Consider the following 25,141-nt stretch of genomic DNA (forward strand, 5'->3'; position numbering starts at 1 on the left):
TTTTTGTTTTCTTGTTAAGAGGTTGATACAGGTTTAATTCTTAGAACTGCCTGGAATTTTCCATGTGACAGCACATGGAAAATTTCCATAGGCACTTGAATTGAGCTGAAAAGAGCACTGTTTTTGTTATGTTTTGTTTAGCTACTTCATTTTGGAATGTAACATTTGGTAAATTCCAAATATTCCCTTAAAAGGATGAACCAGTCATTACTTAAGCTACAGTTTTTATTATTGTACACAATATTCCTTAATAATGTTAAAAAATGTTTATGCCTTTTTTTGAGTTGTGGCAGAACAGCTTGATCCTAAATTCAGAAATCAGGCCTTTTCAAGTTTAGGCTCAGTTAGAAATTTTTTACATTGCTTTTCTTTCATTAACCATGTTTTGAAGAGTAATGTTGAGTAATGATTATAAATGAATACTAGTGCTTTTTTGAACAAGCATACTAGAACTTAAGGATCTAAATTAAATCTTTTACTGAATATTTTTTTGCTTGACTAAACTTTAGTCAGGTTCCGGAAACTTTCTGAGGCTCACCTGCACACTTCCTTAAAAAATCTATTTTTAGCAAGAACCCTGCTAGTCATTTTAAACAGAACTCTCCATTCTGAGTGTCTGATCAGATTTCTCATCCTCCATCATCCTTCAGGTAATGTCTGATTACCCTGGCCTGTTTCAGCAAGAATCCTGTTAGGATGATTTAGCCAGAACCCTCCTTTACCCCTAATGTTTCCACTTCTTTTCCCTAATGTTTTCTCTTAATAATTTTCCATTCACTGATCCCTACCCTACTCCTTGGCTGTAAATACCCACTTGTCCACAGTATATTCAGAGTTGAGCCTAACTAAAACCCCATTGTGATGGTCCCTCTGCCTATCACACTGGTACTGAAGAAAGTCTGCCTTGTCATTTGTCGTCTTTAACAAATGTCATCAAATACCTTTTTTTCTTTAACAGTCTGCCAGTTATTTTAGGAAACTACATATTGTTTATACTCTTTCAAGTTCCCCAAATCTCTGTTACCTTATTTTGGAATTGTCTTCAGAATCAGTTTGCCAGCGACACAGGGGATTCTGTTTTTGGCCACATGGCATGAGGGATCTTAGTTCCCCACCCAGGATCAAACCAGCACCCCCTGCAGTGGAAGTGCAGAGTCTTAACCACTGAACCACCAGGGAAGTCCTGGGAATTCTTTAAGCAGTTATAGTCATGGAATTTGCCTTTTTTCAACTCAACAGTTTTCTCATTTCCTACATGGGATCCTCATTTTGCCCTGCTTAGTGCTTCCAATTCCCATCCTGTCTCCCCTTCCCATGCCCATGCTTCTCATCTGAGAAACTCCAAACTACTTAAGACTATAGGAGAAGGACACATTTTAAGAGGAAGTAGTGAGCGACTTCACTTTCACTTTTCACCTTCAGGCACTGGAGAAGGAAATGGCAACCCACTCCAGTGTTCTTGCCTGGAGAATCCCAGGGACGGAAGAGCCTGGTGGACTGCCATCTATTGGGTCACGCGGAGTTGGACACGACTGAAGTGACTTGGCAGCAGCAAGCAGGGAGCTCTATTGTTGTCAGCATGATGTGAGGTCCCCTTGGAAGAGCAGCTGTGTAGGCAAGAAATGTGTAAAGATGTGGCAAGAAGTGTGTAAAGATTGTGAATAAAATAAGGAATTTTTAGTTGTGGCATGTGAGATCCAATTCCCTGACCAGGGATTGAACCTAGACCCCCTGCCTTGAGAGCATGGAATATTAGCCACTGGACCACCACAGGAGTCCCCCAGATAAGGGAGTTTTCATTATAATACATCAGGAACCTTGTGATCTAGGTTCTCTAATTTGCTCCCTTCCATACTGAAGCGACTTAGCAGCAGCAGCAGCAGCATAAGTGAAAGAAGGAATACAATAAGCAAGTTAAAAATATATTTCCAATACTAGACAAATATAAACTGCCACCTTGAAAGCTTTTGTCACTGACCTCATTGTCAGGCTGTACAAGATTTTGACAAGAAGAAAACCAAAAGTATGCTTAGCTCCATCCGAACATCTCAGATTCCCAGAACTCCCTATTCTATATTCTCTGGCTGAAACAGCCAGACACAGTCTAAGGGGAAAATCCCTCCATTTTTCCCACCTCCAAGAGTTTGTCATACTGAGATTTCTCTCTTGTTCAACTTTATAAAACGATCACTGAAAAATCCTTTCTTTCTCTTTTAGGGCATTTTTTCCGCCAGTGAATCTGCTCCATTTTTTCTGTTTATATCATACATGGTAATTTTTAAGAATTAAATATGAAAAGGATAATGAAAAGAAGCAAACACAGAATGTGGAAAAGGGAGATCTGAAATTAGAAATCCTTGAATTCTGAAAAAGGATAAGGCCTTATAAGGTGAAAAAATGTAATGGTAACTAGAAAAACAGAAATATAATGTATAACTTAAAAATCTGAAGAGAGGAATAATGAAAACTTCATAAATCCAACAGAGCAGGAAAGGTGAAAGTTGCAGAAAAAAGGCATGATAAATAGAAAGTCCCCCTGCCCCCCAAAAAAGGTAGAAACAAAAGCATGTCAATAATATTAACTGAAAATGGGTTAAACTCACCCACGATGAGGAAGAAACAATGGTCTCTTATTTTTTTTGTTGTCATTCAGTCACTAAGACATGTCCAGCCCTTTGCAACCCCATGGACTGCAGCGCGCCAGGCTTTCCTGTCCTTCACTATCTCCCAGAGATTACTCAAACTTATGTCCATTGAGTCAGTGATGCCAACCAACCGTTTCATCCTCTGCCGCCCCTTTCCCCTCCTGCCTTCAATCTTTCCCAGCATCAGTGTCTTTCCAATGAGTTGGCTCTTCTTATCAGGTGGCCAAAGTATTGGAGCTTCAGCTTTAGCATCAGTCCTTCCAATGAATATTCAGGGTTGATTTCCTTTAGGATTGACTGGTTTGATCTCCTTGCAGTCCAAGGGACTTTCAGGAGTCTTCTCTAGCACCATAGTTTGAAGGCATCAATTCTTTAGTGTTCTGACTTCCTTATGGTCCTACTCTCACAACTGTATGTGACCACTGGGAAGACCATTGCCTTGAGTATACATGGACCTTTGACGGCAAAGTAATGTCTCTGCTTTTCAATATGCTGTCTAGGTTTGTCATTGCTTTCCTGCCAAGAAGCAATTGTCTTCTGATTCCGTGGCTGCAATCAATGTCTGCAGAGATTTTGGAGCCCAAGAAGAGGAAATATGTCACTGCTTCCACCTTTTCCCCTTCTATTTGCCATGCAATGATGGGGGTGGATGCCATGATCTTAGTGTTTTTAATATTTAGTCTTAAGCTGGCTCTTTCACTCCCCTCTTCACCCTCATCAAGAGACTCTTTAGTTCCTCTTCACTTTGTGCCATTAGCATGGTATGTATCATCCGCATATCTGAGGTTGTTGATGTTTCTCCCGCCTAACTTGATTCTGGCTTGTAACTCATCCAGCCTCACATTTCTCATGATGCGCTGAGTGTATAGATTAAACAGGGTGATAGCAGACAGCCCTGCCATACTCCTTTCTCAATCTTGAACCAATCAGTTGTTCCATACAGGGTTCTTACTGTTGCTTCTTGACCCGCATACAGGTTTCTCAGGAGACAAGATGGTCTGGTATTTCCATCTCTCTAGGAGCTTTCCACCGGAGAAGGCAGTGGTGCCCCACTCCAGTACTCTTGCCTGGAAAATCCCATGGACAGAGGAGCCTGGTAGGCTGCAGTCCATGGGGTCGCTAAGAGTCGGACACGACTGAGTGACTTCACTTTCACTTTTCACTTTCATGCATTGGAGAAGGAAATGGCAACCCACTCCAGTGTTCTTGCCTGGAGAATCCCAGGGACCGGGGAGCCTGGTGGGCTGCCGTCTATGGGGTCGCACAGAGTCGGACATGACAGAAGCGACTTAGCAGCAGCAGTGGCAGGAGCTTTCCACAGTTTGCCATGATCCACACAAAGGCTTTAGCATAGTCAATGAAACAGAGATAGATGTTTTTCTGAAGTTCCCTTGCTTTCTCTATAAGCCAGCGAATGTTGGCAATTTGATCTCTTGTTCCTCTTCCTTTTCTAAACCCAGCTTGGACATCTGGAAGTTCTTGATATCACGTTTTGCTGAAGCCTAGAATGCAAGATTTTAAGCATGACCTTACTATCATGGGAGATGAGTGCAATTGTCCATTGGTTAGCACATTCTTTGGTATTACCCTTCTTGGGGATTGGGATGAGGATTGACCTTTTGCAGTCCTGTGGCCACGCTAGGTCTTCCAGATTTGCTGACATAATGAATACAAAACCTTGATGGCATCATCCTTTAGGGATTGGAATAGTTCTGCTGGAATTTCATTCCATCCACTAGCTTTATTAACAGCAGTATTTCTTAAGAGCTACTTGACTTGTACTCCAGGATGTCTGGCTCTAGGTGACTAACACACCATTGTAGAAATCCAGTTCATTAAGATCTTTTCTTATACAGTTCTCCCCTGTATTCTTTCCATCACAATCTCTTCAGCATCTACTAGGTCTCTACCATTTTTATCCTTAATTGTGCCCATCTTTGGGTGGAATGCTCCCTTGAAGTTTCCAATTTTCCTGAAGAGACTCTCTAGTCTTTCCCTTTTTGTTGTTTTCTTCCTATTAAGCACTTTTTATTATTAAGCACTGTTCATTGAAGAAGGCCTTCTTGTCTCTTCTCGTTTTATTTTGGAACTCTGCATTTAATTGGATGTACCTTTCCCTCTCTCCCTTGTTTTTCACTCCTTTTTGTTCTTCTGCTATTTGTAAAGCCTCTTCGGAGGACCACTTTGCTTTCCTGCTTTTCTTTTTCTTTGGGATGGTTTTGTTCAGTGCCTCCTGTTCAGTGTTATGGACTTCACCCATTGTTCTTCAGGCACACTGTTAACTAGATCTAGCCCCTTGAATCTATTCGTTACCTCTACTGCAAATTCATACAGGATTTAAGTCATACCTGGCTGGCCTATTGTTTTTCCCAGTTTTCTTTAGTTTAAGCCTAAATTTTGCTATGAGAAGCTGGTGATCTGAGCTACAGCCAGCTCCAGTTCTTGTTTTTGCTGACTGTATACAGCTTCTCCATCTTCAGCTACAAAGAATGTAATCAGTTTGATTTTGGTATTGACCATTTGGTGATGTCCATGTGTAAAGTCATTTCTTGTGTTATTGAAAAAGGGTATTTGCTATGACTAGTGTATTCTCTTGGCAGAATTCAGTTAACCTTTGCCCTGCTTCATTTTGTTCTCCAAGGCCAAACTTGCCTATTACTCCAGGTATATCTTGACTGCCTACTTTTGCAATCCCCTTCATGGATCACTGCCTTGTCGTGGCGAAGGGGCTTATGTAACTCAATGAAGCTATGAGTCATGCTGTGCAGGGCCACCCAAGACAGACGGGTCATAGCAGAGAGTTCTGACAAAACGTGATCCTCTGGAGGAGGGAATGGCAAACCACCCCAGTATACTTGCCATGAGAACCTCATGAACTGTATAAAAGGGACATCTTACAGCTCATCAAAAAATTCATAGTGGAGAGAGACCCTTTGTGTGCAGTGATTGTGGGAAAGTGTTTATGCATGAAACACAGCTCAAGATCCAACAGAGAGTTCACACTGGAGAGAAGCCTTACGAATGTGGTCACTGCAGGAAATCACTCACTTGGCCTTACTCCCTTACTGAACATATGAAATCTCGCATACCCAAGAACACATATGAATGTAAGGAATGTGGGAAAACATTCAAGTACAGATCATCCGTCTATAGACACTCCAGAATCCATACAGGCAAGAAACTGTACCAAGGCAGACAGTGTGGCAAAGCCTGTGTAGACTCGTCAGTGCTGAGCATGCATTAGAGAATTCACACAGGCCAGAAACCTCACAGGTGCACTGAATATGGCAAAGCCTTCATCAAGAGCTCAGATCTTCTTTAACATAACTCGCATAGAGCAACAAAATGAAGGCAGCACATGTGGGAAATCTTTTAACCAGAAGACATATCTTGTTATCCATCAAAGAAGTCATAGAAACGAGAGAGCTTTGTAAATGTGGGATAACTTAAAATTAGCCTTTTACAAAAGCAGCAAAGAATTCATTGTGAGAAAAACCCTGTCAGTTGAATAAATGTGGAAGAGCATGTCTGAAATTCATGTTCTGTAAGTGATATTACTAATGTTTTGGAAACAATTATGGAAAATTTTGAGCTATAGGCAACTTAACCGTACAGTTAAATTGAGGAAGTTGTGAAAAAATTGAATAATTAGGCATTAAACTGGCTATAATTGCATATATACTCTGCCCCCTGATTTGTGATGTTCACACCAATTATACAAATGTCTGCATTGCTTTAGAAATTTGTATATCTTATAGATTTGACATATGTGCTATGCATATTATACTAATTTCTATCTGTTGTAATGGTTGTATAACATTGTGAACGTACTTAATACCAATGAATCGTACACTTAAAAATGGTTTGAGTGTAGTAAATTTTATGTTATGTATATTTTACTAAAATAAAAAATATATAAATAAACCTTAACCCCCTTCTAAAAGTATATCTATTAATGTCTTTGGTAAACACCATCATTGTCTCTTCAAAGCCTAAAATCACCATATACAGAACTGCCAACTGTAAGTGAAATAATATGGTTTCTTATGGAAATGAAGGTCAGCAGTATGAGCTTGATCTCTAACCATTTTGGGGCACTTGAGAATAGTTGCAGCAGTTGTTACCGAGCCTGAACCTTCTTGAGCCTCCTCTTAAATAATAGTCAGGGACGGTCGTGAAGTCTTCTGCTCTGCTCAGCTGAGTACATCATGTAATGTGCTTTTGTCTTTATGCAAAATATGTGTGTGTATGTAGACTTACCTGGTGGCTCAGACGGTAAAGCGTCTGTCTGCAATGCGGTAGACCTGGGTTCGATCCCTGGGTAAGGAAATGGCAATCCACTCCAGGACTATTGCCTGGAAAATTCCACGGACAGAGGAGCCTGGTAGGCTACAGTCTATGGGGTCGCAAAGAGTCAGACACGACTGAGCGACTTCACTTTCACTTTCACTTGGTGTGTGTATGTATTCAATCCTGATTAAACAGACAATGAAGAAAGGAAGCATCTGTGTTCTGTATTACTCCTAGCACTTAGTACAGGGAAAGAGGCAGCTGCTGGCGACGGAATGAAACACCAACACTGCAGAGTGGTTTGAATCTTTTTACTTTAATTCCATGCTTTTTACAGCTGCTTTACTTTATATCTTTTGCACAACAATCTACAGGGCAAGTTGCCAAACACCATAATTCAGCGACTATACAGTGCGCAGGCACAGGGCGAGATAACCTTTACCTTGACTTATTTACTGCAGCTAAGACTTTGTTTTGGGGAACTTCCTTATCAACTTAGAATCCGTTTTGTCCCTGGGTCTGTTCCTTTTGAGGAATCAGAGAAACATCCTTGTGTGCAAGAAATGTTCTTTTCCCACGGGAACAAATAGGATTCTTAGCTGAACATCTTGTTGGCAAGAATGTTCAGCCCTGGTTGAGAGTCTCGTTTGCAAGCACTTCTCAACCTTCCTTATACCTAGTTCCCCACACTGGGTAGAACATCTCGTTTGCAAGAATGTTCAGCCCTTGTTGAGAGTCTCGTCTGCAAGCACTTCTCAACCTTCCTTACACCTTGTTCCCTACAGGCAGTTCTCCAAGTAGATAGTCATAAATAAAAGCCATCCTGTTCTGCTGGAGCGACTTCATAAGTAGAAATGAGCCTAGCTGAAGCAGCATATAACTGGAGTACCTAGTTTTTAAAAATTAGGTGTTAAAATATTTTGCAACACTTTTAAAAATCAACATTATTGACTAAAATAAAATTAAATTGTCAATATTATTGTTAAAATCAGTCATTACCTTTTTGTTTAGGAAATCGATTCAGAGATATCTCAGACATGTCTGGAAATTTCCAGGTGACTAGCATAGGTATCATACCAAGCTATTTTGAAAATCTTGTCTGCTTCCTTGAAGTACTCAGCAACTCTTATAATTTGACATTACATACATTCTGTGTATTCCCTTTAAAAACTCACAATGACTTTAAGTGAAATTTTTGGAGAGTCCTTAAGCTCTTTCTTCAGACATTTTTGTGAAGCTTAGGTACAGTGTTGAGCTTAAACCTATACTCACAAAATCAGGTTTTCTCTTGGAACCATAAGTTTTTCGATTAAATATGTGAGCTTGGAATTGTTTTTCCTCATTAGCATTCTTGCAGGGTGATGAGCAAAGACATGTGAATGAAAGTAATTTTCTGAATATCCATCAGATCTAAGTGAAACTTTGTTTTACAGAGTTTTCATTCTATGTGCTAATTAAACTTAGGTAACACCAAATCACTTTGTTGTTAAGTCGCTCAGTCATGTCTGACTCTGCAACCCCGGGGACTATAGCCCAAGCTCCTCTGTCCATGGAATTCTCCAGGCAAGAATACTGGAGTGGGTTGCCATGCCCTTCTCCAGGGGATCTTCCCAACCCAGGGATCGAACCTGTGTCTCTCATATTGCAGGCAGATTCTTTACCATCTGAGCCACCTGGAAACTGTTACTCAGCTATAAAAAGAAAGAAAGTACTGACACATGTAAGGACATGGATGGACCTTGAAAATATGCTAAGTGAAAGAGGTCAGTCACAAAATATCACATGCTGTTTGATTCAAGTTATATAAAATGCTTAAAATCGGCAAGTTTGAAGAGACAGAATATAAGTCAGTGGTTGCTCGGGGCTAAAAGTGGAAAAGAGGATTTACTGCTAATGGTGTGGAGTTAGAGGGGTGGGTGGATAAAAGTGTCCTAAAATTAGCTTGTGGTGCTGGTTGCACAACTAAACACAAGAAGAGCTAGAAAGAAATGACCAACAAGACAGAAGTCGCAATCTTCTGTTACCTAATCACAGAAGTATAATAACAACCCTAATTCAAAATCATTTCAGTTTAAGCAAACGAAAGGGAAATTAACATTGTTAGTATTTCTTATTCTGCTTATTAGAAGCAAGGTCCAGCCTGAACTCCAGACGAAGGGATTATCCAAGGCTGTAATTACCTACCTGGAGGCATGAATATGGCAGCCACGTCAGAAGCTTCCTACTCTACACCCATTTCAGATGATTGTGTAACTGTGTGTGCGTGCTCAGTCATGTCTGACTCTTTGTGACCCCAGGGACTGTAGGCTTCTCTTTCCATGGGATTTCCCAGACAAGAATACTGGAGTGGGTTGCCATTTCCTCCTCCAGGGAATCTTCCAACCCAAGGATCAAACCTGCATTGCCTGTGACTCCTGCTTTGGCAGGCATGTTCTTTACTGCTAGCACCACCTGGGAAGCCTAAAGCTTTTAACAATCTTGGAGTTCACATAGTAGAAGGGCCTTGCAAATGGTCTGAGTGGGTTGAGGGTATCAGCCAGTAGAAAAATATTTGCAATCATGAAAATGTCTGTGGAGGAGGGAAACTCTATGAAGGACATAAAGGTGGTGAGAGTTACTGAAGAGCTGCCTACCTTAGACGTCTTCAGAGTCCGCGTGGGAGAGAAACCATATCCACATGATGAGCACAGTAAGGGCTTCGCCAGATGCTCCACTCTTCTCCGTTATGCCCTCCATTCCCATTCAGGAGAGAAAGCATACTGATGTGGTATGCGTGGTGAGAATTTTATGAGTGTGAGACTTGGCATTTGCGAGAGGGCCCATAGGGAGAGAGACTCTATAAATGTGATGAGTGCAACCCCCTGGTTGTAGGCTCCTTTGCAACCCCATGGACTGTAGGCTCCTCTGAGGCTTCAACACTTCATATTCACCTGAGAACCCACACAAGAGAAAACCGATATTAACGAATGTGATATGGACTTCAGTCAGAAAGGAAATACCTTTATTAGAATCTACATGGAAGATAAATCCTTTATAATCGATGTGATAATAAGGACTGTCAAAACTGAGTTACAGACATGAAGCAGAGACACCTATTACAAATATGACAATTGTGGAAGGGAGAGAGTTCACCCAAAACTTCAACACTCATAATGAAGTTACACGTAATGAATTTACATTCATAATGAATATGCATAATGAATATACTCATAATGAAGTGGCACATAAGAAATAAACCATACCAATAACCTAAGTGAAATTTAAATGAAAGTGTTGTCAAGCTTTTTAATGTTGCAAGATACAGAAGCTGTCACCTTAAAGTTCTGTTTATGAAGAAGCAATAAAAAGAAAGTTGAAAAGAATTATTTCTGTGGGACACCCTGGACCCATAAGGGGAATGAAAAAACCTCACAAAGAGTTGAGTTCATATCATGACTTGTCCAGTGGTACAAGATTCTGCCAAGAATATAAATAATCATGGATGTAGGTCCACAGCGCTGCTTTTCCAGGGTAATGATAACTAAAATCTTGCCTTGATATATGTGAACTTTCCACTTTTACATTTCTTAGGTGAGTATTGTTATTTCTTACAGTGTGGTTTGCAGATCACCTATATTGGAATTACCCAAGGTGAGTGTGATGTTCAGTTGTTCAGTCATGTCCAACTCTTTGCAGCCCCATGGACTGTAGCATGCCAGGCTACCCTGTCCTTCACCATCTCCTGCAGCTTGCTCAGACTCATGTCCATTGAGTCAGTGATGCCATCCAATCATCTCATCCTCTGTCATCCGCTTCTCCTCCTGCCTTTGATCTTTCCCAGCATCAGGGTCTTTTCTAATGAGACAGCTCTGTGCATCAGGTGGCCAAAATATTGGAGCTTCAGCTTCAGCCTCAGTCCTTCCAATGAATGTTCAGGACTGGTTTCCTTTACGATTGACTCCTTTGATCTCCTTGCAGTTCAAGGGACTCGAGTCTTCTCTAACACCACAGTTCAAAAGCATCGATTCTTTGGCACTCAGCTTTATTTGTGGTCCAACTCTTACATCCATACATGACTACTGGAAAAACCATAGGTTTACTAGAAGGACCTTTTTTGGCAAAGTAATGTCTCTGCTTTATAACATGCTGTCTAGGTTTGTCATAGCTTTTCTTCCAAGGAGCAAGTGTCTTTTAATTTCATGGTTGCAGTCACCATCTGCAGTGATTTGGGAGCCCCCCCAAAAAAATCTCTTTCACTGTTTCCATTGTTTGCCCATCTATTTGCCATGAAGTGATGGACCGGAAGCCATGATCTTAGTTTTTTTTAATGTTGAGTTTTAAGCCAGTTTTTCACTCTCCTCTTTCACTTTCATCAAGAGGCTCTTTAGTTACTCTCTGCTTTCTGCCATAAGGGTGTTGTCACCTGCATATCTGAGGTTATTGATATTTCTCCTGGCAGTCTTGATTCCAGCTTGTGCTTCATCCAGCCTGGCATTTCACATGATGTACTCTGCATAGAAGTTAAGCAGGATGACAATATATGGCTTTGATGTACTCCTTTCACAATTTTGAACTAGTCTGTTATTCCATGTCTGATTCTAACTGTTGCTTCTTGACCTGCATACAGATTTTTCAGGAGGCAGGTCAGGTGGTCTGGTATTCCCATCTCTTTCAGAATTTTCCATAGTTTGTTGTGATCCACACAGTCAAAAGCTTTGGCATAGTCAATGAAACAGTCAATGTTTTTCTGGAATTCTCTTGCTTTTTTAATGATCCAACAGATGTTTGCAATTTGATCTCTGGTTCCTCTGCCTTTTCTAAATCCAGCTTGAACATTTGGAAGCTCACGGTTCACATACTGTTGAAGCCTGGCTTGGAGAATTTTGAGCATTACTTTGCTAGCATGTGAGATGAGTGCAATTGTGGGGTAGTTTGAGCATTCTTTGGCACTACCTTTGGGGTTGGAATGAAAACTGACCTTTTCCAGTCCTGTGGCCACTGCTGAGTTTTCCAAATTTGCTGGCATCTTGAGTACAGCACTTTCACAGCATCATCTTTTAGGATTTGAAATAGCTCAGCTGGAATTCCATCACCTCCACTAGCTTTGTTCATAGTGATGCTTCCTAAGGCCCAGTTGACTTTGCACTCCAAGATGTCTGGCTCTAGGTGAGTGGTTGCACCATCGTGGTTATCTGGGTCATTACGATCTTTCTTGTATAGTTCTTCTGTGTATTCTTGCCACCTCTTCTTAATATCTTCTGCTTCTGTTAGGTTCATACCATTTCTGTCCTTTACTGTGCCCATCTTTGCATGAAATATTCCCTTGGTATATCTGATTTTCTTGAAGTGGTCTCTAGTCTTTTCCATTCTGTTGTTTTCCTCTGTTTCTTTGCATTGATCACTTTGGAAGGCCTTCTTATCTCTCCTTAATGTTCTTTGGAACTCTGCATTCAGATGAGTATGTCTTTCTTTTTCTCCTTTGCCTTTCGCTTCTCTTCTTTTCTCACCTATTTGTAAGGCCTCCTCAGACAGCCATTTTGCATTTATGCATTTCTTTTTCCTGGGGATGGTTTTGATCACCTTCTCCTGTGCAATGTTGTTGACCTCCGTCCATAGAACTATGTCTCTCAGATCTAATCCCTTTAATCTATTTGTCACTTCCACTGTATAATTGTAAGGGATTTGATTTAGGTCATACCTGAATGGCTTAGGGGTTTCCCTACTTTCTTCAATTTAAGTCTGAATTTGGCAATAAGGAGTTCATGATCTGAGCTAAAGTCAGCTCCTGATCTTGTTTTTGCTGACTGAGTGGAGCTTCTCCATCTTTGGTTGCAAAGAAGATAATCAATCTCATTTCGGTATTGACCATCTGGTGATGTCCATGTGTAGAGTCCTCTCTTGTGTTGTTGGAAGAGAGTGTTTGATATGACCAGTGCATTCTCTTTGCAAAACTATTAGCCTTTGCCCTGCTTCATTTAAGTGTAAATAATACCTTAGTATTTGGTGCATGGAAACTTCAGTGTATATAATCATCTTATTGGGCTTCAACATAATCTAGTCAGTCTACAGGTGTGGGGACCAAGGATTTGCATTTATAAAAGCTCCTCCTCCCCTTGTAAGTGATTATTATGTATACCAAAGTTGGAGAACTACTGCTCTATGGAATGTTTGCATGAGGTTAAGAAAAAGAAACAAAATCTTAGGTGGCATTTTACTAGTGTGCTGAACCTACTGAATACAGAAATTTCTACTAATAAATTGATTGAAGTAGGAGGTCAAATCTAAGAGACTTGAAAATGCACATCAGCTGCCAAAAGAAATATTAACAAAGGATTCTCTGACATCACCCAAGATGAGATGGGTGATGACCACAAATGAAAAATAATGGGGACAAGCAACCACAACTCAGCTTTTAAATGATGTTATTTCTAAAGCTTTAAACATGGTTTGGTATGGGAACTTACAACTTGATAAGGGGAGTCTGGTATGAGTCTATTATATATGGAAAAAGACAGATTGAGAAATTTATGTAGTTAAGTAAGATACTGGTTAAGTTGTCCTTAGAGCAATGATGATTAAATTAGAAACATCAGCATAAATTCAGTCTGTCACTGAAATAATTTGTGCTGTCTCTGGCATCAGCTTATTTACTGTAAATAGTCATATGGAATGGTATAAACATGCAATTTATAGCCTAATCTGAATCTGTATCAGTGATTTCCAAATGTGCGTGGGCATCAGAATCAACTGTAGCTTGTTAAAAATATAGTTATCTTGGGTTCCACTCCAGGAGGCTGAGATTCAGCATTTCTGTGAGAAGGCCTGACTAAGCATCTATGTTCCAGGTTTTTGGAACTGCTGTGCTTCATCATCCTTTTCTAAATGGAATCTGGGCTTCCTCAGAGTTGGCTGATTCAGAATCTCAGTCATGGCAAAGTGGGGTCTGAAACACCCTGTTTAAGGTACTGATGCTGACAGAGTTTCCTGAGGTCATGATTAAGAGAAGTAAAGGAACCGCACAAGAAGAGGGCTCTGCAATTTGAGTTGTTAAAGCTATCTCTGATGGCCCTTACTCAGAGACAACTGAATATGTGGACAAGTACTGTTTAAAGAATATAAAAATAAATTTCACTTAGCAATTCCTCACTGAAAGTATGTTTCTGGTTCTGGAACACTTTGCTCTGTAAGTTTTATGTACGCCCCCTTTTCGGACATGGTACCATAGGAGTGAGTGAGCCCACAGGCTCTGAACCCAGACTCCCAGGCTCTCTATAGAAACCTTTATATAGGGCTCTGATACTTTGTCAGAGACAGTCCATAGAGTTCAATAAGGAGCAGGCGTCTACTTCAGAAAACAGGCTGAGGAGGGCCAAAGAGACCAGGAAGAGTGAGCGCTTGTCAAGGACAGAGCTGCTGTGCTCTCCATCCTGTTCTGATGACATTTTAAGACATTTAACACCTGGTGTCCCTGAAATCAGCAAACAGTTGAGGATGAGGTCACTTCGGGAAACAAGCCGTGGTCAGGAGAAGCCTCCTCACCAAGTGCTTTCTCAGCAAACTTGTCTGGGACTAAAGGTGAGAAATCTGGGGGCAGAGATAGAGGAGAATCACTCTTTTGGAAGGTCCACTGTACCCTAACAAATAAACAGCTATTTTATTTTGTTTATTTTTAGGAGAGTTATATTTAACTAATAATTATTTTTAATTGATGTACAATTGATTTATAATAGTTTCAGATGTACCACATAGTGGTTCAATATTTTTATAGGTTCTATTCCATTCAAATTTATTATAAAATATATGCTGAACAGTATAGCCTTGCAGCCTAAGCCTTTATTTTAATAATCTACTATTAAGCAACTAATATGATCAGTCTGTAGGTTATCAGTTACAGAGAATAAGGACAAACTAGTCCCTTTACATTCTCTGATTCCTTCTGCTGACCTGGGTCATCTGGAACACCAAAGCATATTTGACAAATTCACGCATAAGTAGCTGAATCAACTTCTTTATGAAACCTTTCTCCCAATTACGATTTCCTCTTAAATAGGAAATTGTTATTTTTATTAAAGTCTTGGTTTGTGTTAAGGCTTTTCAAATCAATGCCTAAGCCCTGGAATGGCTATCAGGTTGCACTTAGGGAGTTACTTTTCTCCTCTACCACCATCCTTATTTCCCAAATCTCAAAAATGTTACCCTCAAGTGATTATAATTGTCATCTTCACTTTTGATTTATTTTTCTGCCTTTTACCTACATACTGAGCCTTAGAATTAGAAATGAGTAACATCTCTCAGGCCAGGGCTACCCTGCTGCTAAGTAATCTCTGAGAGTGTAGCTCCTGGTAATCCTTGATGGGCTTCTTGTGTGTAGCCCTACACCATCCAGAATTCTGACTGCAAGTTCTTTTGCTCAAACATTAAGGCTGACCATGGCTTAATTGGTATAGCCACTATGGAAAACAGTATGAAGTTTCATGAAAAAATTAAAAATAGAGCTATCATATGATCCAGTAATTCTGCTTCTAGGTATTTATCTGAGGAAAAGGAAAATGCTAACTCAGAAAGATATCTACACCCCCATGTTTATTGCAGCATTATTTATAATAGCCAAGATATGGAAGCAACCTAAATGTCCATCCCTGGATAAACAAAGAAAACGTGATGCACGCAGGAGCATACACGCACATACACACACACACACACACACACACACACACACACCAGAATATTATTCAGCCATAAAAAGAAGGAAATCTTGTGAATTCTCTGGCAGTCCAGTGGTTAGGACTCTGCTTCCACTCTAAGGGGCATGAGTTCAGTCCCAGATCAGGAAACTAAGATGCCACCTCCTGTGCAGTATGGCCAAAGAACAAAACGACAACATAAAAAACCAAGTTCATAGCCAGAGAGAACAAACTGGTAGCTGCCAGAGGTGTAGGGGGCAAAATGGGTAAAGGAGGTCAAAAAGTACAACTTCCAGTATAAAGTAAATAAGTCATGTACAGCATGGTGACTATAGTTAATACACTTTATTGCAGATTTGAAAATTATTAAGAGAATAAATCCTGAAAGTTCTCATCACAAGAAAAAAATTTTTGTAGTCTGGTGATAATCATTTTATAATATATACAAATATGGGATCATTATGCTGTATGCCTGAAACTAATATAATCATATATGTTGATTATAACTCAGTAAAGAAAAATAAAGGAGGACCATGGCTTATTTCAAAGACTCTCACTGGAGACAAAAATAAGCATTGAATAAATTCTTTTTAAAATTGCAGTGTAGTTAATTTACAATGTTGTGGTAGTTTCTGGTGTATAACAAAGTGATTCAATCATATATATATATATATTTACATTCTTTTTCAGATTTTTTTCCATTATAGGCTATTACAAGATATTCGACTGTGCCACTGTGTGCTATACAGTAGGACCTTGTTTAATTTGTATATAAATTTTTTATTTTGTATTTATTTTATATTTATTATTTATATGTATGTTATTGTTTTATATTTATACATAAAACTGGTTCTTTTTTTTTAACAGTATAAGTAGAGGAATTTGATACAAAGAAGGTAGCTTTGGTAGAACTAGGTAGCTGGCCATCTTTCCCAGCCTCTCAATCTCCCTCTCCACCAGTTCTGAATATAATTATTTGTTCCTCTCCACTAACAATTGGGATACAGAGCCAATCTTTACTTAATTTAGTCATATTTTTCTAGTTAAATGAATTGCAATCCTCAAAATGAATTTGTATGATCTTGATACTCATCTCATTCCAAATTTTGTTAAGCTTCTAGCCACAAAATCCTTGAAGCCACTTTCCTCACTTGTTTTTAAATTTCCAGAGCTTCACTTAACCATTCAAATGGACTTAAATTCAACCATGACTTGTCCTTAGCCATCTAATTGGATGGATAGGTTTAGTAAATGTTCCTGCATTGAAAGCCATTCACTCATTTAAGGAGTGAGTGCAGGTCCTGTGCCAGGGGATCTGATGGGAAAGACTGGCCTGCTCCTTGCTTCTCCATGGGCCCCTCTGTGTGGGCTGCAAATGCTGGTCCTCTCTGGGAGCTGGCCCAGGTCGGCCAGCACTATATGCGTCACTCTGAGCATGCCAGCCAGAACTTCAATAAGAATTGTTATTTTTGAGGACATCAATGAGATCATGTAGAGCATGATTCCCTTTGTTCATCTTCTATGAGTAACTGGAACTCAGATTTCTTGGAAAGCTCTCCATAATAGCAGGAGAAAGTGTGGATGGCCTAGAAAATTAGGTGGATGTCTATGACTTGAAGCAGTGAATAAGGAATCATCTAAGGTTTTATACTGGATATAAAATAAAGCTGGATGTTTCAGGTGAAAAAAATTGCAGAGACATTATTTATTAATAGAAAGTATGTGGCAGCAGTAGATAATAGTAAGAAACTCAGTGTTTCAGTCATGGAGGATGGAGACCAAACTCGGAAGGGAGAGTATGGGAGGACCTGAGAGCTATTTCCTAGAGAGACTGTAGAAAGCAAGGGGAAAACTAGTGGCAGAAAATATAGTATTCTTTCAAGCTGACACCATAGTTTCCAGGAGGGAATATTATGAAGAAGGAAATTTATTCCAAGTGTTCCCAATAATACAGAAACAATTAGCAGGAGTTGGGGACTACCAGTCTAAATGACAGAAGGCTGCCATTTCCCCTCTTGATGGCTTTATGACTTCACAGAAATTACTTAACATCACTGACCACCACCTCCTGTCTTTCCAGTAAGTACCAGTTCTCTGGTACTTACACGCCAATAATTCTTCAACCCCACTGGGGTCTCCTAGGACCTGAGACCCATTACTTTCCACTCTCTGTCTCTCCCCTCCTATCTCCACTTTCCACTTTTCCATCATCGTAGGTATCTGCAAACAGCTTCAACACTCTCTCCTCTCTCCATCCATCATACTAACCTAGAAAACCCCATACTGGTGATAACCCCAACTCTGACCCTGGGCCTGTACTCAGGAGCTGATTGTTGCTGGAATAAGGTCACACATCACTGACTGCCTTCACATTAATCTCCTGACTAGACAGGTACTCTGAACATGCACCACTCATGATATGATCAAAGTAATTGTATTCCCAGGTGGTGCTAGTGGTAAAGAACCCACCTGCTAATGCAAGAGATGTAAGAGATGCTGGTTCGATCCCTGGGTCAGGAAGATCCCCTGGAGAAGGAAATGGTAACCCAATCCAGTATTTATGCCTGGAGAATCCCATGGACAGAGAAGCCTGGCGGGCTACAGTCCACGAGGTTGCAAAGAGCTGGACACGACTGAAGTGACTTAGCACATGCCCAATGATCTCATTCTCTTACCCTTAATATTTGGGCTTCCCTGGTGGCTCAGCTGGTAAAGAATCCACCTGCAATGCAGGAGACCTGGGTTGGGAAGATCCCCTGGAAGGGAACAGCTACCCACTCCAGTATTCTGGCCGAGAGAATTCCATGGACTATTCCAAGGGGCCACAAAGCATCAGACACGACTGAGCAACTTTTACTTTCATCCTTTTAACATTCATTTCCGGAGTAATCTCCTTCCCTCACTTTTCTTCTCTTAGGAAGTAAACAGCCTTACAGTCATGTAAATCAACCCAAACAGTCTTGCCTCAGTGATAAAAATATCCAGACAAGGCTCAGTGTTGAGCCCTCCCACCGTCCCCACTTGCGAACAGCTTCATCACTCTGCTCCCTCCTCTCTTCCTGCTCATCTCCTCCCCTCTTCATTAATCACGGTTTGGGACGCACCACAGTGGAAGGCCAGAGGAGGAAAGAAAGTAGTTTGTGAACTGGTACTCTTGAAGTATGGTTTCAAGCCCTCTGGTGGCCAGCTGGCACTTTGGTTGGCTCTGGTAAATGAAGGAAGCCAGTGCTCTCATGGGCTGTGCCGTGTGGTGGTTATTTGGAGGTTTCCCGTTGCGTAAGCCTGACTCAGAGGAAGGCACCTCTGCTCTACATGGCTGCTTACGATTCCCTCCTCAGCCTGTGTCGGCCAAGGTCTCTCCACCCCTTCCAGACAGCCCTGTTGGACAGGACCTGAGAAAACAGCACACCAGCTCCCTCTCTAGCTCCTGGCCCACAAGAAGCATGTGTAACCCTTGTCAGGGCACGTTCCAGGAATGGGATAGGTCCCCGTGCAGAATGCCCTGACCAACAGAGCAAGACAGCCCTCCTCTGGCCTCCAGGTTTCCACGCCCACAGTCTGCTATAGATTTTCCCAGTGTCCTCAGGCCTCTCTGCTTCCAGCTCAGGGAACATGACTCAAAGCTGTCCTGGTGGGCACTTTGAAGCCCCTTCAATAGACTTGGGTTCCAAGTTAGCAGCCTCTCACCTGACCACCCAAATGGAAAGAGGAATTTCTCACCTTATCATCAGCAACTTTTCTCCAAAGAGTTCCCTTCTCTGGGCTCTTCCTCTCACCGTCTGCTCCCTTTTGAGCTCCTTGGTCTGGCTGAGGATTCAATCAAGGAGTTCTGGAAGAGTCAGACCATTTTCTTGTAGATCTCCAGAGGGCGATTTGACCCCTCACCTGGGATTTCACATCTGTTGTATCTTGTGGCAGCTGGTTTCACGTCTATTCTATCTTGTTGCCAAGTCAAAACTTCATTTTTAAGAACTCATTTCACTATAAAAAACACTCAATACCACCCAGAAATTCACAGTTCACCAGTCAGCATGCCGCTGGCCTTCCAAGACAACACAAAAGTCAGGGAAATGGTGTCTGAAATTGCAGAAAGTGAAAGTCGCTCAGTTCAGTTCAGTTCAGTTCAGCCGCTCAGTCGTGTCCAACTCTTCGCAACCCTATGAATCACAGCACGCCAGGCCTCTCTGTCCATCACCAACTCCCGGAGTTCACTCAGACTCGCGTCCATCAAGTTAGTGATGCCATCCAGCCATCTCATCCTCTGTCGTCCCCTTCTCCTCCTGCTCCCAATCCCTCCCAGCATCAGAGTCTTTTCCAATGAGTCAACTCTTCACATGAGGTGGCCAAAGTACTGGAGTTTCAGCTTTAGCATCATTCCTTCCAAAGAAATCCCAGGGCTGATCTCCTTCAGAATGGACTGGTTGGATCTCCTTGCAGTCCAAGGGACTCTCAAGAGTCTTCTCCAACACCACAGTTCAAAAAAAAAAGTTGCTCAGTCTAGTCCAGTTCTTTGCGACCCCATGGGCTATATTCTCCAGGCCAGAACACTGGAGTGGGTAGCCTTTCCCTTCTCCAGGGGATCTTCCCAACCCAGGGATCGAATCCAGGTCTTCTGCACTGCAGGCAGATTCTTTACCAGCTGAGCCACAAGGGAAGCCCAAGAATACTGGAGTGGGTAGCCTATCCCTTCTCCAGTGGATCTTCCTGACCCAGGAATCGAACCGGAGTCACCTGGGTTCAAATCCACTGTCTGCCCATGTAGTAGCTAGGTGGCCTCAGGCAAGTTATTTAACTTCTCTGTATCCTATTTCCTCATCTGAAGAATGGGCTCCAAATATATTTACTTTCCCCGAATAAGGAAAACTTATTTAAAGGATTAAATGAGTTTACGCCAACAAAGTGCCTAGAACAGTCCCTGAAGTCTAGTAAGTGTTCAGTGGGTATTAGTCATTATTACGATCTCCTCTCTCCACTCACCCCCCTCACATTTAACGACTTTGCATCATATTTTATTGAAATAATGAGGCACCAGAAAGGGATGCCCACTTATTTCTTCCTGCCACCAAATCTACCAGCATGCCTGCTTCTTCACTAATATTCTTTGTTTCTCTCTGCCCACTAAAAATATCCCTGCCAACTTCCAACCCCCAGCCCAACCTGTGCTCAAGACCCCATCCTATTCACTGTCAAAACCTCTTTGACTTCCTCCTTTCTCCACTGTCACTGACTTCGCTGGCTGACAACATGCAGACATTTTTAAAAACAAAAGCAAAAAAAGCTCCAACCCTTCCTCAACCCCACCTCCCTCCAAAGACTTTGAAGGATGGGGTGGGAGAATGGAAGAGAGACTTCACGTCTCCCCCATGGAGCTGCTAAGAGAGAAAAACTAATAATGTCAAAGCCTAAGCACAAAAACATAAGTGTTAGCCACTATTATTGTCACTGTTGCTATTATTCTTGTCAGTTTTCATTTCAGTGCTTGCTGCCAGAGTGCAATCTCTCAAAAAGATGTTTCAGGCAATGATTAAGAATCCAAACTTAAAATCCGGGGACTTCCCTGGTGGGCCAGTAGTTAAGAATCAATCTGCCTTCCAATGCAGGAGAGGTGGGTTTGATCCCTGATTGGGGAACTAAGATGCCACATGCCTGGAGCAACTTCAGTTCCCCATCTAGAGAGCCCGAGGGCCACAACAAAGACCCAGCTTAGCCCCCCCCCAAAAAAAAAACCCACAAAAACCCCCAAACCAACCAACCAAACAAAAAAAATCCCTAATTATCATTAAGAAAAACAAACTACAATCCACATACAACTTCCCTGAAGTAAGTAAAGGACTTGTAATACAACCTGTTTCCACGCCAACGGAAACCATCCTCCTCTACCTATCAATTAGCAGTTTTAATGATCTCACCCTCTTACCCTTAATATTTTTCATTCATGTTTCTACATATGAAGGGACCATATCTTAAACATTTCAGAAACAACTTTGTTCTTCAGTCATTTTAGAATATTGAATTTGCTTGCCTCCATCCCCTCTCCCAGCAGAACCCCCACCTCCACCCCTAGCCACATCCCCAGCCCACCCCTGCCCAGTTTCTGATGCCAGATCTCTTTAGACTTAGATGAGCTGACCCCTTTGTGGATGCAGCAAAAATGAGAAGTCTTCAGACAATATTTTCTCAATTTACAGCCTATTTTATTTCCTCGTTTTACAATCTAAATGTGAATACTTAGAAAGATATTAAACCTCCCTACCCCCTAACAGCACAGCCTCACATCAGTTTTTGTGTTGGAAGATCTTCAAGCTCATCCTGACACCTTCATGACAAAGGGCTGTCTCACTGTCTCTTGGCTGCTCTCTGGTAGCACCGGTACTCTTCCTTCAGCTCCCAAGTGTTTTTGTGGGGTCCTTTTACATTTCGAACACCGATTTCATTCAGGATTTCCTTCAGGTACACCACAGGTTGCATAGTGATGCCAACCAAGTCCTTTATATTATAATACTGGTGTTTCTCAAAGGCAGCAAATAGCAAGGTTAACACTTGGTCTTTATCCGCCTTCACTCTCTTTCCGGTTTCTTTCTTTCTCTTCTCATATTCAATATTGTACTGATGATTGGCAACAGGTTTATAATTGGTCGTGACCACCTTCTCCAGTTTCTGTACAGTCCTGGCAGGTTTGGAAGCCCCCTCTATTTGCATCCTCTTCAGCCTCATGTAATTTTCACTGGGAGCGGGTCTGCATTCGCCACGATGGACCACGGTTCCTTGCAGGGAAAATTGATCTGGCGCATGCTCAGTCAGCACCGTGAGGACCTGCCCTCTGTCTGTCTGCAAGAGAAACTGATGCTCCGTGGGAGCGTGGACTGGGGCCGGTTGTCCATCTGTACCCCTAATGTCTGTAAGTTCCTTATTCAGAGTAAAGGAGATTTCCGATTTCCCTTGATTTGTGGCAATCTTCAGCTTCCCGACTTCACCGCTTCCAGAAGCTTCCGACCACTGCTGCGATAGGTACTTCGGTACCTTCACCAGCCACATCCGCTGGTTCTGTTGGATTCCCTCCAAGTTGAGTGGAATGCTCTGGGGCTTCAGTCGGCTGCCTCCGGAGGCCATGAGCTGAGGGTGCAGAGATAGGAATGCAGGGGAAGCAAGAAACCAAAACCAGCTGGTGGAATCCAGAAGCCTAGAGAGGAAGCAGAAAATACACGCACATTCAGAAATGTTCAAAGATGGGGTCTTAGAATCTACAGAGTGCTATGCTATTAATTTCAACAATTCTACAGTTGTCAGATTATTCATAATAAAGGGAAATGGCAAACCATAAAAGTGGGGAGTTTGATAACTGTGTGGCACAAACTGAAGACGAAATACTTCAGCAATTAAAATTACAGGAGCTTCAATCTACCAATGTAGGAATTTTTAAGACGCAGTCATCCCTAAACACCTACTCTACCAAGTTTTCCCTCTCCCCTGATCTAATTTCTCCGGAGCACATGAGATATCCTAGATACTTTATATATTTACATATTCATTATATTATCCTCTCTCCCCGCCTCCAGACTCTAAACACCATGAAGGTAGAGTTTATCGCTTGCTCTTGGTGTTTAATAATTTTGTTTATTTCTCTGAGGGAGGCAGAGAGAGCAAAGAGTGAGCATAATTTTACAAAAGGAAACCAGGAGGGAAGGCCCTTCCACCAGGCTGAGACTCACCAGTGGCAGCAGAAAGCTGTGTCGAGCAAGGCTGGCCAGGGAGGATGCTCTCTACTGAGTAGGGACTCACTCAGGCTCCACGCTGCCTCTCCTGGGAAATGAGAACAGAGTTTCTCTGTATGGCCCTATTTATTGCCACTGGTAGGGAGTCCTTGATGGGATTAGGTAACAACCAGACTGAAAATCCAATCACCTTGATTCAGTTATGGGTTTTCCCCTAAACATCTCCTAAAGCATAATCCTGAGGGTGGGGACCTTCTTGGTTTATTTCCTCCACTGAACCCATTTTCTTTAATTCTCCAGTGTAGGGACAGTTCAAGGGAAGACAGTTTGCTGCAGCATCTTTAAAAAGGCAGGAGATGCAGGTATTTTGAGGAGTTGTGGGACATGTTATTCCCAGTCCCTGACGAAGCACTTCCACTCAGAATTAAAATTGCTCTCACTGGGGCATTCCAGCGATTAAGACTCCATGCTTCCAAAGCAAGGTGTGTGTGGGTTGGATCACTGGTTGGGGAACTGGGGTTTTATTTTTCAGCTTGAGCTGCACGCCCCAGGTGTGGCTGAAAAATAAAAATGTAAGAAAAACAAATTGCTCTCACTACCCTCTGGCTGCCCTGATAGCTCAATTGGTAAAGAATCCGCCTGCAGCGTGGGAGACCTGGGTTTGATCCCTGGGTGGGGAAGATCCCCTGGAGAAGGGAAAGGTACCCACTCCAGTATTCTGTCCTGGAGAAATCCATGGATGGTATAGTCCATGGGGTCACAGAGAGTCAGACAGGACTAAGCGACTTTCACTTTCACTTTCTTTCACCCTCTGACTGAATGTGGAAAGTCTTTATTTCCTTCCCTGATTGCCCCCTTCTTAAAACGCTCTCTTTCTGTGGTTCCATGACACAAGCTCGTGGGTTCCTTCCTGCCTCTCAGACTGCCATTTCAGCCTCCTTCCTGGGCACCTCAGTGTGTCTTGGGCCGTAAATGCTGCCCATTGGCTCAGGTGATGTCCTTTCTCATTTGACACACATTTTGAAAACTATATTTCAGCAGATGCCTCTCGAAAGGGCATCCATAGTTCAGCTCTCCTGAGCTTCTGGTAGGCCACCCAAATGCCAACTGATGTCCTCAACTGTGCATGATTCCTAGTAAGTCAAAACCAGGAGCCACCCCTCCCCAACACCTCAAAAAAAAAAAAAAGAAAGAAAGAAAAGAAAAGAAAGAAAGAAAGAAAGAAAGAAAGAAAAAACCTACTCTTCCTATATTCCCCTTCCACCCTGTCTCCTAAACTGGATACTTGAGTGTTAAGCTTACTTCTCCCCATGTCTTGCTCCAGTGGGCCAGCAAGTTCTACCTATTCTGTCTCCTTAATTCATCTCAAGTTTCCCCTCTGATTTTCCTCTCCTGGTTCAGTGCAATATCTTTTCTTCTGAACCCAGTTCCTCCTGTCCCTACATCCCACACGCTGGAGTCAGAGTAGTGTTTCTAAAGCATGATTCTAAACATTCCTTTCTCTTTCTTCATAGATTTGGGAGCCTCCCCATATGTCACAGAATGAAGGCCATTCTGTATAAGGTGGCTTCCAAAGCCTTTCCAGAAGGGACTGCTGCTCACCATCATTTTTTGCAAAATCTCCCTAATTCTCAGCTAATTCTCCTTCTCTTCACCATCTGCCACCACCATCTGCCCTGCCCCACCTCTAAAACTTTAAACTCAACCAAATTCTCATTCTAGTGCAGGGGCTTGTTCCCTTGTGTTTCCGTCCCATTTTCCAGTAGTCATTTAATGGAAAGAGTACAGACTCAGGTGCCAGGATTCTGGTCTTAGTATTGTTATTCCAATG

The 25,141-nt window shown here is 41.9% G+C and overlaps 1 protein-coding gene and 1 long non-coding RNA gene across 2 annotated transcripts; both read right to left on the reverse strand.

Annotated features, from left to right (window-relative positions):
* Window positions 1-766: 766 nt before the first annotated feature.
* LOC132657615 (uncharacterized) lies at window positions 767-7,179 on the reverse strand. Its single transcript, XR_009596039.1, has 2 exons — window positions 6,906-7,179; window positions 767-1,607 (listed from the first exon to the last, which is right to left on the reverse strand). It is a non-coding gene; the product is annotated as an uncharacterized LOC132657615 (long non-coding RNA).
* A 2,743-nt stretch (window positions 7,180-9,922) lies between these two features.
* On the reverse strand, window positions 9,923-24,889 carry LOC101102188 (general transcription factor IIF subunit 2-like). Its single transcript, XM_060397059.1, has 2 exons — window positions 19,319-24,889; window positions 9,923-14,498 (listed from the first exon to the last, which is right to left on the reverse strand). The coding sequence occupies exon 1, from the start codon at window positions 22,706-22,708 to the stop codon at window positions 21,935-21,937; it is 774 nt and encodes a 257-aa protein (XP_060253042.1). The 5' UTR covers window positions 22,709-24,889; the 3' UTR covers window positions 9,923-14,498; window positions 19,319-21,934.
* Window positions 24,890-25,141: the final 252 nt, after the last annotated feature.

This window comes from Ovis aries, chromosome 1, assembly GCF_016772045.2.
Source record: "Ovis aries strain OAR_USU_Benz2616 breed Rambouillet chromosome 1, ARS-UI_Ramb_v3.0, whole genome shotgun sequence".
NCBI lineage: Eukaryota > Metazoa > Chordata > Mammalia > Artiodactyla > Bovidae > Ovis > Ovis aries.

Bases quoted from the DNA above. Each gene is read 5' to 3' on its own strand.
- LOC101102188 (XM_060397059.1), bottom strand. From the start codon at position 22,708: ATGGCCTCCGGAGGCAGCCGACTGAAGCCCCAGAGCATTCCACTCAAC.